This window comes from Trachurus japonicus, chromosome 5, assembly GCF_045865225.1.
Source record: "Trachurus japonicus isolate A0001 chromosome 5, Traja_1.0".
NCBI classification, from domain to species: domain Eukaryota; kingdom Metazoa; phylum Chordata; class Actinopteri; order Carangiformes; family Carangidae; genus Trachurus; species Trachurus japonicus.
In genome coordinates, this window is record NC_140911.1 from 3,614,398 (window position 1) to 3,628,708 (window position 14,311).

Genomic DNA, 14,311 nt, shown 5'->3' on the forward strand with positions numbered 1-14,311 from the left:
GACAGTAACTGGAGGGAGGGAGGAGGAGGAGGAGGAGGAGGGGGGGGGGGGGTCATGTCATGTATTATTTATCCATGGGAGCTCCACGTGCGCCGCTGCATTGCCCTGGGATGGTCTGAGCTCTGCGCTGTGATTGGACACACCTTCCTCCCACCAGCCGCTCCACGCCTCCACAGTCTCATCCGGGCGGAGCCACCATGCAGGCAGCGCCGGGTGGATTCCCCCAGGAAGAAAAAAAGTTCCAGCTTTTTTTTTTCTTTCTTCCTTTCTTTCCTTTCTTTCTTTTTTTTTCTTTTTCCTTATCTCCGCAGGTTCGAGCCCCCCCCCCCTCCTCCTCCTCCCTCCACCTCCAGCCGGTCTCTGTCTCTCCTCCTCATAAATAGAGGCTCCGTTGCGCTGCAGCAGCTCCATGATCGTTGTGAGGAAGATGCTGCAACAAGCTCTCAGAGTGTCCGGCCGCAGCGGCTTCTTCCCCCCTCTGGCCAAGTGGCTGGACCGCTGGACTGAGGGTCCGGCTGCAGCAGCGGCGGCGGCGGCTGCAGCAGCAACGGCCCCGGAGGGAATCGAACAGCAGCAGCAGGTGGTGGCGGCGGTGAAGACGCTGGAGCAGATGCCCGGACCGTCGGTCGCCAGCTTCGCCTGGGACCTGTTCGCCAGACGGGGGCTGTCACGGCTACACGAGCTACAGGTAGGGAGGAGGAGAAGTTCTTCTTACTGCTACACTGCAAAAACTCTCTGCAAAAAAATCTTTCCAAGAATATTTCTTGTCAAAATGTCTCATTTCTAGTCAAAACTAATCTCTTTTTTTCACTTTAAATAAGACTCATCACCTAAAAATTAACTTGTTTTTAGATCATTTTCACTTGTTTCAAACTAATTTTCACTTGAAATAAGTAGAAGAATCTGCCAGTGAAAGTTTTTTGTGCTTGTATAGAAAAACTTGCTCCACTATCAGATTTTTCTACTTATTTCAAGTGAAAATAGACTTGAAATAAGTAAAAAGTGTCTAAAAACAAGCTACTTTTTATGTATAACTATGTATGTATATGTATAAATATACTTATTTTAGGTAGAATGAGATTTGTTTTGACTAGAAATGACATTTTAGTTAGAAATAAGACAAATATTCTTGGTAAGATTTTGAGTTTTTTTCAGTGCAAGCAGTTAAAATGTGAAGTGGAGATGCAAAACAGACAGAAACATCCAGTAATAAGCTTCTGGATAACTGTGTGTGCCAGCTATCAGATGATTTCGAAATGAAAATATGCTTGAAAGAAGTACAAAGTGTCTAAAAACAAGCTACTTTTTACTGTGATGAGTATCATTTTAAATATAATGAGATTAGTTTTGACTAGAAATGACATTTTGACTAGAAATAAGACAAATATTCTTGCTAAGATTTTGAGTTTTTGCAGTGTAGCTGACACAGTAACCTGCTTTATAAAGAAAAAAGAAAAAAGAGTCATAGTAGAAAAAAAAGACTGATGCACAGGAGGACAAGATGTTTCTAGGAATATTTTTCATGTTCTCCTTTAAAAAAAAAACTCCCAGGCAGATTTTCCTGCAAGTTTGCAGTTTAGGAACAAAATGTCTCCTTTGCAGGTTTCTTATGTTGCACCATGATCTATGTGGCTTCTCTAGGCTTAGACTGGATCTGATGCTGGGACAAAGAAATCTCAAATGTGAAAATCAGTGACAAGCAAAAGACTTAATAACTTTGGATTCACTGATAATGATGTTTAAAATACAGAAAAATGTGATAAAATGAAAGAAAAAAAACAACAAAGTGTCTCAGTAACCACAGCCACAGGACTACCAACTTTATTTATAAACCACAGTGGTGCATTACAGAGGAAGAAAGATATATATCTATATAGATAGATGAAAGATACAAACAATACAAATAAAACAGATACAGATCAAACAAATCAAAGGATAAAAAACTTGAGTAACGTGAAGAGAGATCAGTAAAGCAGCGGTGAGTTAGATGCACCTTGACTTTGTGATTGATCGAGTCTCTGGACTCTGATGGAGAGACGAACATTTACCCTCATCAGGTGAAGGTGAAGATAGTTGGGATGAGATCTGGTGTCTGCAGAAACCAGATCTCATCATTCACACCATTTTTAAGTTTCCTGCGTGTTGATTTGCAGGTGTCAAACACTAAAAACGTTGATACTGAAGTGAAGTCAGCTGAGCAGAGCAGACAGATGTTCATTACACAGCAGCTCCTGAGTGGAAACATCTGGATTAGTCTGCTGTGTCTCCACCCACTGATCCAGATCTCTTCCTCTTTGCTTCATCACCAGTCTGTCTGTGCTGCTGCTGCAGGTTTCCTTAAAAACTCACCTGTCAACACCAAACAGTCGACCGATCAGATCTAGACTCATTCGGCCGATCAAAGCAGATGAGATTAGTGGTTTAGTTTAGAGAAGGAAGCTGCAGGCGACTTCGTCTTGGAGAGCAAAGTCTGAGACGATGCCAGTCCGCTTGAACAACGCCTTTTTTTTCTTTTCTTTTTTGTAATATATTTTATTGATTTCACAAAAACAAACAACAAACCATACAGCACAGACACAGCCAAACTGCAAAACAGAAATACACTATAATTCACATACATGAATTGCACATCATACAACATACAAAAATTGACATGGGGACTATATTGGGAAAAAGGAGAAGAGAACGGAAATGAAAGTGTTCTATGACTTACTGATGAAGGCAAAATATGGTCACCAGGAAGATAATTCAAGGAAAGGTTGCCAGACACTATAAAACAAGTCATCATTGCCCTTTAATGAGGCACTGATGTGTTCCATAGGAAAAAGAACAACGCCTTTTTACAGTAATACGATCCTCTCTCTGTCTCTGTCTATTCAATTCAATTAGCTTTACTGGCATGAACAAGAATTTGTTATTGCCAAAGTATTGTACAAACTATTTACAAATACATTTCAATATAACAAATATATATATACAGTATTACATATTTCAATATTCAACAACAAATCTCTGTCTCTGTCTCTGTCTCCGTCTCCAGCTGGAGGGGGCTCAGCGCTACGGCCCCATGTGGAAGGCCAGCTTCGGCCCCATCCTCACGGTGCACGTGGCCGAGCCGGCGCTCATCGAGCAGGTGCTGCGGCAGGAGGGACAGCACCCCATGCGCTCGGACCTGTCCTCCTGGAAGGACTACAGGAAGCTGCGAGGACACCACTACGGCCTGCTCACCTCGTGAGTGTAGATGCTGTTGATGCTGTTGTTGCTGTTGTTGTTGTTGCTTCAGTTTCCCATCGCTGTCTCTCACAACGACATCATTTCACATGCATGGTCATAAATCAGTTTTGCAGAAAGCATGTGCAAATAGATAGATAGATAGATAGATAGATAGATAGATAGATAGATAGATAGATAGATAGATAGATAGATAGATAGATAGATAGATAGATAGATAGATAGATACTTTATTAATCTCATCTGTCAGCTGCTCCAAACAATAAAATAGACAAGGGAAGAGAAAAACAAAACAAAACAAAACAAGTAACAGAAGAATGCAAGACAGAATATGTTTTATTTATTTATTATATAGGTTTTTAGTTTCTAATATTGGTTCTTAGGTTCTTATGTTATTTATTGTCTTCTTTTGATATTTTTTATCCCGACAAGGGCAAACACGCTGCAAACGGCTAAACACTGCAAACACAGGAATGATGAAAAACCAGAAACACATAAAACAAATGCAACAGAAGAACGCTGCAACAGAGAAACACTGCAATCACAAACGATGCAGAAGCAAAAACTTGCAAACCCACAAACAAATGCTGCAAATACCAAAAAGAAAAAGTTCTTCTGTTGCATTTGTTTTATGTGTTTGTGTGTTTTTGGTTTTGCATCCTTCCTGTGTTTGCAGCATTTGGGCCTTGTCGGCCACCGTTCACTGGTCCTGAGACACTTTTCATTCTCCGTGTTTTCTCTAGACGATTGTATCAAGTCAACTGGACTTAGTGTTTTGTCTCTGAAGACATTTCTGCACCTGATCCAAGTGGTTTCATCAGTTCGTGTGGACTAGACTAACTTGATGGTGTGGACTAAACTGGAGGAGAAACGTCTTCAGAGACAAAAAACTAAGTCCAGTTGTCTGGAGAAGCCTTTGACCTGGACCAACGAGAATTTGCACAGACAGTTCTCTGTGTTTTTAATGTAGAATGACAAATAAAGAATCAGAATCTGAATCAAAGCATCTGACTCTGTGTGTGTGTGTGTGTGTTTGCAGTGAGGGCGAGGAGTGGCAGGCGGTGAGGAGTCTCCTGGGGAAGAACATGCTGCGTCCGAAGGCGGTGGAGGCGTACGACAAAACCCTCAACAGCGTGGTCAGTGACCTCATCGCCAAGCTCCGCCTCAGCCGCCGGCCTCAAGGCCTCGTCAGCGACATCGCCAGCGAGTTCTACCGCTTCGGCCTCGAGGGTGAGTCACAGTCAGAGTCACAGTCACAGTCACAGTCAGAGTCAGAGTCAGCGTCGCGTCACGACTCGCTGGGCTCCGTGTAAACGCTGGTAATCAGTGCCAGACGCGTGTACAACACAGCATAACGTAATGTCAGTGACATTTTAAACACAAACGCCCGTCACAGCGCGATGACTTCAACTTTCCACCTTAAAACTACAGCAGCTAACCTTCACCTCTCTCTATTTATATAAATATATATATATACTCTATACATAATACATATAAACATAAGTTAATGTACTTTACTGTTACTCTCCTTTGTGCAGGATTTTCCAAATGTGATTTAAGAGGCAGAACTTTACAGATATTTGCGATCGAGTTTCTCGTCATGAGACAGAAAGAAAACTGAGGAACGGCCGACACAGATCAGGATTTGACTAAATATGTATAAAATATGTATATATATATATATATAATAACCGTACTCTGAGACTCAGTCAGGAAAAGAGATCTCCATCCATTCACAGAGATTTCCCCCAGACACCGGTTCTGTGTTGTTGAACAAAAACTGAGCCAAGAAAAAGACTGAGATGCACAAGAAAGAAACTAAATATTTCAACCTTCTACTCTTTTCTACTCTGAAAGAACCAAACAATTCAGGATCAACTCACCTGAGATATTTTGCATGTATTTATCGGGTCCTGCACATTAAAACTCTTTGATATTGTGCATTTAAACAGAGTAAAAATACTTTTTCCAGTTAGAAATAACAGCTTCTCTGTTTGTTTTCTACAATTATTTAAACTAAGAGAAGGAAATTATCATTTAAAAGGATGAGAACCGATGTAAAATAAAGATAGAGTTCATATTCTTTCTTTTGCACTGCTGATATTCTGGGTTATTTTATTTTATGGATTGTATAAAATAGATTTAAAAAAACGCCCCGGGGCTTCAGCCTGTTGCTTTTTTAGTCACTGAGTGAATGTTGTAGTGTGAAATGAACGGGTGTAATCACGTCTGATGATGTGTTGCTGTATTTAAGCATCGTGTTTATATCTGTGCTCTGTTATTATGACGGAGCAGGTGACGACTTGAATCAACTCTAAGATGTGGTTTCTGGAGTTTATTTCCGTCTTTCTCACCTCCTCGTTTATTAACTCATCATTTTCTCTCTCTCTTTTTTCCTGTCTCTTTTTTTTTCCGACAGGTATTTCCTCCGTGCTGTTCGAGTCCCGGATCGGCTGCCTGGACCCGGTGGTTCCCGAGGAGACGGAGCGTTTCATCCAGTCCATCAACACCATGTTTGTGATGACGCTGCTGACGATGGCGATGCCGAGCTGGATGCACCAGCTGTTCCCCAAACCCTGGAGCGTCTTCTGTCAGTGCTGGGACTACATGTTTGACTTCGGTGGGTCTCCTGCTTCGGTTTAAAGGAAACTTACAATCAATAACAACTAATGATTCGTTTTGTGTTGTAAAAGAAGAAAAAAAACTGCTGTGAAATCGGTCAAACTGATAAAACACAGAAGCCTCGGTCGATAGTAAAGATTACAAACCCAAAACAAACAAACATGGCGGATTGAGCACAGTTGTCGTCTTTGCACACTTCATGTAATTAAATTCCCTCCTTCTCAGCTTCCCATTGGCTGCTGCACGACTGGTTCTTACAGGACGTTAAGACTTTATCCGGATCTGAATTAACCATGTTTTTAAAAGAAATAATCAGGAGATTAAAGGCCTTAACCCTCACGCAAACCCTCAACCAATGTTTGAGTTTAGATCTTGAGCGTCAGTCACGAATCGATGATGAAGTTGTGGCTTTAATCTGCCTTAAAAGTTGTGTTATCTTTACTGTGCATTATTAATATTATTATTATTAATGCTGTATAATGTCTGTGCTTGCAGCTAAAGGTCACATCGACCAGCGCCTCACGGCCGAAGCAGAGAAAATCGCTCGTGGAGAGAAGGTGGAGGGTCGTTACCTCACCTATTTCCTGTCCCAGACGGGTCTGCCCATGAAGACGGTTTACAGCAACGTCACCGAGCTGCTGCTCGCAGGCGTCGACACGGTAACCACCACCTCTTCTCTTTCTCCATCCCTCCTCCTCACTGCAAAAACTCAAAATCTTTCCAACAATATTTGTCTTATTTCTTGTCAAAATGTCTCATTTCTACTCAATACTAACCTCTTTCCACTTAAAATAAGACTCGTCACCTAAAAAACAATCTCATTTTTAGATAATTTTCACTTGTTTCAAACTAATTTTCACTTGAAATAAGTAGAAAAATCAAATAAGTAGAAAAGTAGAAAAATCAAATTTTTTGTGCTTGTAATAAGAAAGAAAAACTTGCTCCACTGTCAGATATTTTCTACTTATTTCAAGTGAAAATAGACTTGAAATAAATAAAAAGTGTCTAAAAATAAGCTGCATTTGATGTGATGAGTCTTATTTTAAGTAGAATGAGATTTGTTTTGACTAGAAATAAGACAAATGTTCTTGGTAAGAGTTTGAGTTTTTGCAGTGCTCCTCCTCCTCCTCTTCTTCTTCTTCTTCTTGGCTGGTTTCTGTGTCTGCAGCTTTGTCTCCTTGCTTTTCTTGTTTTACCTCCTATATATATATTTGTTCAGTCAAAATGTAAAGCACTTTGAACGGCATCTATTTGCTTTGAAAGGTGCTATGTAAATAAAATTTGATTGATTGATTGATTGATTGTTTAAACGTTGTGTCTGTGACTCCTCAGATCTCCAGCACCATGTCCTGGTCCCTGTACGAGCTGTCCCGGCACCCGGAGGTCCAGGCGGCGCTCCGGGACGAGGTGCTGGCGGTTCTGGACGGTCGGAGGATCCCCGAGGCTGCAGACGTGGCTCGCATGCCTCTGCTGAAAGCCACAGTCAAAGAAGTGCTCAGGTAGAATACAGATATAACATAATAACATCAGTTGTTTTGTGTTTTTTTTACTGTCAAACACCTTGTAACATCCGAAGCACAGGATCAATCACGCTTTCTTTTCTTTCACTTTTCAGGTTATACCCGGTTATTCCTGCAAATGCGAGAGTGATCACAGACAAAGACATTCAGGTCGGAGGATACCTCATCCCCAAAAATGTAAGTGTGCGTTCAGACACTGAACATTTGAAGTAAATCACAACCAGCGTGTGCCAAGGTGCCAGAAAACCACAAATAAGTGTACAATAAAGGAGAGTATCTATCTACACACTTGGATCAGATGCAAGTTTCAATATCTTTAAAGCACCAGTATGTAACGTATTTGGCTTTTTATTAGCAAAAATCAAATCTGTCTTTCATAAATACATATTTCACTGAAGTGGAATCACAGCCGCATACAAATGAAAGCTTTCTCGTACCTTAGAATGAGTTGTTACAAGTCGTTACAAATACATAAGTGGGCGACGCACCGAACCGAGGCGGCCATGTTGCATCGCCATTTTTAACGTTGAGTGGCAGCGTGACCGTAGGTAACCACGGAAACTCAGTGGAGCTGTCGGCTCGGCCTGTTAAAACTGTCACCACTGTGTAGTGTGAGGAAGGACGGAGGCACTGGTGTTGCATTCAGGTGCAGTCAGGCAGACGGCCGTCGGCAAACCAACCGGATGTAATTTTACTCCACCAGAGAAAGACGGTAAAACGATACCACATCACCATGACAACATACTGTCACACCTGTATTGTTTTGCCTCGTGCTGGCGGACCACTTGTTTACATAGACGCTTGTTTATCCTGTTACATGCAGCGTCTGTTGTCTGTCTGACGTCTGCCCCATTTCACGTGAATCAACATCAAGAATATGTTACGATATGCAACCGCACCGATAGATGGGGGGAATTCCGACATACTGGGGCTTTAATACTGAATATGTTCAGATTTAATCCAGGTGTGCAGATATTCTCCTTTTTTGTACAGTCAACAGATTTATTAAAAGGGAAAAACTGAAACGTCACTTCTCTAAGTTGCTCAGCTGAAGCATCTTTGTGCACAGCGTCCTGGATGATTCGGGGGATTTTGATCCTCTCAGGGTCTGTGGGGTTGGAGGACGAGGACGTTATTATCAGGTCTCTGCAGAGACATATGAGAGTTTCAGTCTGTCCTGTCCTGCAGGCCGGGGGCCGTTGTTTCAGCTCGCTCTCAGAGTTCAGCTCCGTCCCCCAGCCGATCGGGGTCATTGTGTTCTGTGGGAGGGGGAAGCTCTGGCCCGGTGTGAGCTCCTCGGGGCTCTGGACCAGGTCTCCGTTACAGATCTCTATTCTCTACTTCGCTCTGAACCCCGACCGCTGTTGAACAGTGAACCGTGTCTGCAGGTCGACGCTGAATTAAGAACTCGAGGCCAAACGGTTTAAACTAAGGAGGTTTACATCTGGTGGAGGGAGGAGAGCAACATCCTCTCTCCTCTCTTCTTATTGTTCAGTTTTTAGTTTTCCTGCTTGTGCCAAATCCGTCCATTTCTATCTCAAAGCTCAAATCCTCCTCCAGATCTGTGTCCGTATACGTTCATGTCAGATCAACTGAATTTACCACAGATGTTATTGGTCCTTCAGTTTTTCCTTTTTAATAAAGTTGCATTTCTACAATCTTCTTAACATGTCATTAACAGTGTAGATTGACAAATAAATAATTAATATTTTTGCATAAGGCTGCAACATGGTCTGAACCCACACAGAAATATAATATATGACATATACGGTATGTCCCTTTATCCAGAGTGATGTCACCTATATTATTATCACACATATAAATCCTCTGGTTATATGAAGATATAACTGTGTAAATGTTTAAAACATACACAAAAATCAATAGTAAAGTTACTTAATCTACATGTATTGAATATTCTAGTGATTTTACACATGATATAAGATGTTGCAGCTATAACAATATATTAGATTAAATAGATGCCTACATAAAAAAAAACATATACATATATATGTCTGTATAATTTTGGCATAGATGCTTTATTTTGTATATAAAAATGTAATATATGGACATATATTATATTTGCATATGGGTACTTTCTGAATGCATGTGATGTGTTGTGTTGATCGTATTTCATCTTCTTCCCACCCAGACTCTCATCACTCTGTGCCACTTCGCGACGTCTCGGGATCCGGCTGTGTTTCCGAAGCCGAACGAGTTCCTTCCTCATCGGTGGCTGAACAAGGACCAGACTCATCACCCGTACGCCTCGGTGCCGTTCGGCGTCGGGAAACGCAGCTGCATCGGCCGTCGCATCGCTGAGCTGGAGCTCTACCTGGCCCTCGCCAGGGTGAGTGCACTGGATTTAGTTGGATTTAATCCAGACTGAGCCACTAGTTTTAGTGAAAATAAAGACAAGAACTTCTTTATTTGATGGAAATGATGGTAACCCTTTAATTTACAGGCCGCTAATCACGTGATAATGTGAAGAAATAGCCAAGAAATAACAATTAATTGCGTAGTAATGTCAAGAAATAGCCAAGAAATAACAATTAATTGCATAGTAATGTCAAGAAATAGCCAAGAAATAACAATTAATTGCGTAGTAATGTCAAGAAATAGCCAAGAAACAACAATTATTGCATCATAATGTCTAGAAATAGCCTAGAAATAACGATTGATTGCGTAGAAATATCAGTCAATTGCAACGATTTGCAAACATTCTAGCCTTTCCCAATTAATTGTTATTTCTTGGCTATTTCTTGACATTACTATGCAATTAATTGTTGTTTCTAGCCTATTTCTTGACATTACTATGCAATTAATTGTTATTTTTAGGCTATTTCTTGACATTACTATGCAATTAATTGTTATTTCTAGGCTATTTCTAAACATTACTATGCAATTAATTGTTATTTCTAGGCTAATTCCTGACATTTCTATGCAATTAATTATTATTTCTAGGCTATTTCTAAACATTACTATGCAATTAATTGTTATTTCTAGGCTTTTTCTTGACATTACTACACGATTAATTGGTGTTTCTAGGCTTTTTCTTGACATTACTACACGATTAATTGATATTTCTAGGCTATTTCTTGTCATTATCACGTAATTAGCGGCCTGTAAATCAAAGGGTTAACCAATGAAAGTCACTTATCACATGGTGGCAACTTAAATTAGTATATTATATTATCCAATGAGCTTGTGTTAAATCAGTTTCCTCTCTCTTTCTGCCCGTGGTCAGATCCTGGTGGAGTTTGACGTGAAGCCAGACCCAGAAGGAGTTTCTGTGAAGCCCATGACACGGACGCTTCTAGTCCCTGAAAATGTCATTAACCTCCAGTTTATCGAACGGTGACCTACTGACCCCACGACCGAGCTGATCGTCGCCGGTTATGTGAACGTGAACGTGAGCGTCTCTCTCTGAGCCCCAGAGGGGAGGAGGAGGAGGAAGAGGAGGAGGAGGAGGAGGAGGAAGAGGAGGAGGAGGAGGAGGAAGAGGAGGAGGATCACGTCCGAGTCCGAGTCGACCTTCAACCTTCGACGCATCAGAGACCAAAGCGCCGTTTGCACAAACCGAAGGACAAGCGAACACACGGGAAAAAGGACGAGGAGTGGCGGCTCGTCACTGAGGACTTCCACCGCCGGGCGCCATGTGACTCCATATTAAAGGGATAGTTCACCCAAAATTCAAATTTCACTCATTATCTACTCCCCCTCATGTGGACTAAGGGCTGGGAGAAGTTTCAGAGTCCTCCGTGGCTTCTCTGAGTTACAGCGGGGCTCCGCGCAGCAGTATTTGTCCATATAATGGTTTTGAATGGAGCTCACTTTTCTTCATCCAAAAAGACACACCAAAAAACATCCAAATACCTCCATGCTGCTCGTCTGTAATGTCCCTCTTGTATTGAAGCCCCGACATGAGAAATTGTTCCACCGGTCCAGGAAGAGCAGTGAACTGAGACACTGGGAGCTTCCGCTACAAACAAGCTTAAAACATAGACTTATTAAATTTTTTCCGGAACAATTTCTCATGTTGAGGCTTCAATACGAGAGGGACATTACAGACGAGCACTATGGAGGTATTTGGAGTAGATAATGAGTGAAATTTGAATTTTGGGTGAACTATCCCTTTAAATACTGTCACCACAAAGCACTTATTTATTTGCACGGAGGCCACTGACTGATCTCTTTCACTTTATCCTCGTTTTGTGAGCCAGAAACTGAAGCAGAGTTTTCTCTCCACCCAACTCTTCCTCCTCCTCCTCCTCCTCTTCTTCCTGACTCTGACTCTAAACTGTGATCTCCTGCACACACACGGTGCTGCGTTATCAGAACGTTTCCTGATTGTGCAAACATTTAATCTGAAGAGCGTTTCTGTAAATGTCATTCCTGTGTATTATAGGAGGCGTCGTGTTGAATTTCTGAGTCTCAGATAAACACGGTGATGATGATGAAATGTAAATTATTCAGGAGGAGCATTCGCCTCAGAGTGGAGACACTGTTTTCTAAAAAAAAAAAAAAAACCTCCGGCTCTTATTCAGAAGCTACTGTGACAGAGTTGTGTAGATATGATGATCTATGTGTATTTTATAAGGTGCTAATGGTGGAAAAAAAAAACCCTTAAGTGACTGGTTTCTTTAAAGAACATGGCAGCTGTGTGGGAATATGCCACTGAAATCTAAAAGTAGGCTGTAAATCTGTTTGTATTGTCTTTTAATTTGTCTTATTTTATTGTTTTTTATGTATCAACTTATGAGTGATATACCACCGTTTTTGTAAACTTGCTAAGCTTCTTGTATTTATTTTCTAATTTAACACATTTTGAAAACTATATTGCTCTAAAAACGACAAAAATTAAAAAGGTTTCAACTTGCGCCCTGGGTCTGTTTGTTGATTTTTTAAATTTTTTTTTATTCAGGCAGCTTATTATTATCACATGAGAATCCAGTTTATATCCATTATAAAACACTTGTTTCTTTTGTGTTAACACGCTGCCGACTCAAGCATGCAAATCTCCTTAAACACCATCAGCTGCATCAGATTATGTCGAACACATCAAACGCTCTCTTAATAGTCGTTAGTTTGGGGGTTTCTGGGCACGTAGGCAGTAATACTTTCTAGGAAACAAGATTGCTGAGTATCAAAGTTCCTGTGTGACATGTGGACCGAGTTGAAGCTCCGTGGAGCGGCAGGTCGATAATTTGGACCAATAATAAAAGGAAATCACTCGTTCATCACTCCGACCTGCCCTGCAGAGAGAGGGGAGCAATAATGTTTAACATCAAACACAGAAATCAGAGTCATTTTGTAATCTGTAGATGTCTGATATGAACCAGCGCCTCATTTTTCTGGGTAAAAAATTAAACATGGACGCACTGAGAAGCCCAAAACTGCATTAAAATCAATATTTGACAATGGAAATAAGAGATGGCGGTAGAGAAAACCTCCACTGGCACTGGGAAAAGAAAAAAAATCATACGACAAACTAACACTGGAAAAGTTTTAGTTTAGTTTCCTGTTGGGAAAAGGGAAAAGGAAAAAGAAGCTCCGAGCTGTAGAGGTTTGGAGGAATAACTCTGTAAGTATAACACGACATTTCCTGAGGTGCCCCCGTGGTCGTTTATGATGCTGAAGGTTATGTTGGTATGGACGGTGGTGGTGGTGGTGGTGAGTTAGGTCACTGGAAAGCAAGAAGAGAGACAGAGAATTGGTTTGAAATGAGAAAATACTATTTATTGTACTATTTATTTGTCTTAATTGGTAAATGTATAGCCTACTTACATCAGTAGTTGTGACATATAGGCACAGGGGGAAGGGAGCCACTGTGTTATTGTGCCAAAGGCTGCTCTTCTCTGATGAGAAAGAATGGAAGAGAAACCAAAACTAAATTTTCATGTATATGTGAATCATGTACATACAGAAGAACATGCAAAAGTTTGTCCACTCATGTTCAAAATGTCTGTTACTGTGAGCGGTTCATCAAGTGGAAGATGAAATGATCTCCAAAATACATAAAGTTACAGATGACACATTCCCTTTACATTTTAAACTATGTTTATAAGTTATCTGAGAGCTCAAGTCTCCTGGGTTTCCCATTATTTTGCAGGCTGCTGCTTTGTTTCCCTTTTTCACTCTGAAACTGTAGAAAACTAAAATAATACACTGATATTGATGAAAATATTGAAAAAGAGTGTTTCATGTTTAACTTTATGTCTTTTGGAGATCATTTCATCTTCCACTTGATGAACTGTTCACATTAACGTTTTACAAACTTTTGTATGCAACTGCACAGTAAGAGGAAGAAGAAAACAGCAGAGGAGCTAATCCTAAAAAATATGGGTACCTCCTGTAATTTATCAATGACTAATATCAGAGCCGTTCTATATTGTACAGTAGCCTATATGATATGAAAAATATAGGCCTTCAGGGTCAAGTAAAAGTTTGCCCCCCCTGGTCCTAAATGTGTGTTAATGTGAACGGTTCATCAAGTGGAAGATGAAATTATTCTAAGTTTTCACAGTTTTAAAACGTATAGAATTGCCTGCTCTGTGTATAAATGCTTTCATGGTTTGGCTCCACCACCACTGAAAGAGTTCATCAAAAAAAGAACAGTGAGAGGCATGAGCACCAGGGCTTGCGAGAGAGGTGACTGCGAGATTCCCCACAGGCGCACCTCATTTGGGACGTTCCTCCTGTCTGTGGTGGGGGGAGGCATTTGGAACAGTCTTCCCTCCACTATAAGGGAATGTCCCACTTACTCCTCTTTAAAAGGGAATCTCAAGCAGTGGCTTAAGGACACACAAGAGTGCGACCATTAACTGGACCTGGGGCGATATGACATAATTGTTTACTTACTGTGCTGTCTGTATGTTGTTATGTCTTGCACATTAATGTTTGTCCTGTCCAAGTACCGTGTCTAACATTGTTTTTATTGT

The 14,311-nt window shown here is 41.0% G+C and overlaps 1 protein-coding gene across 1 annotated transcript; it reads left to right on the forward strand.

Moving 5' to 3' along the window:
• Positions 1 to 378: 378 nt before the first annotated feature.
• cyp27b1 (cytochrome P450, family 27, subfamily B, polypeptide 1) lies at positions 379 to 10,817 on the forward strand. Its single transcript, XM_085775679.1, has 9 exons — positions 379 to 688; positions 3,041 to 3,231; positions 4,271 to 4,461; positions 5,651 to 5,851; positions 6,349 to 6,512; positions 7,186 to 7,352; positions 7,469 to 7,550; positions 9,523 to 9,720; positions 10,618 to 10,817. The coding sequence occupies exons 1-9, from the start codon at positions 410 to 412 to the stop codon at positions 10,729 to 10,731; spliced, it is 1,587 nt and encodes a 528-aa protein (XP_085631805.1). The 5' UTR covers positions 379 to 409; the 3' UTR covers positions 10,732 to 10,817.
• The last annotated feature ends 3,494 nt before the right edge of the window (positions 10,818 to 14,311 follow it).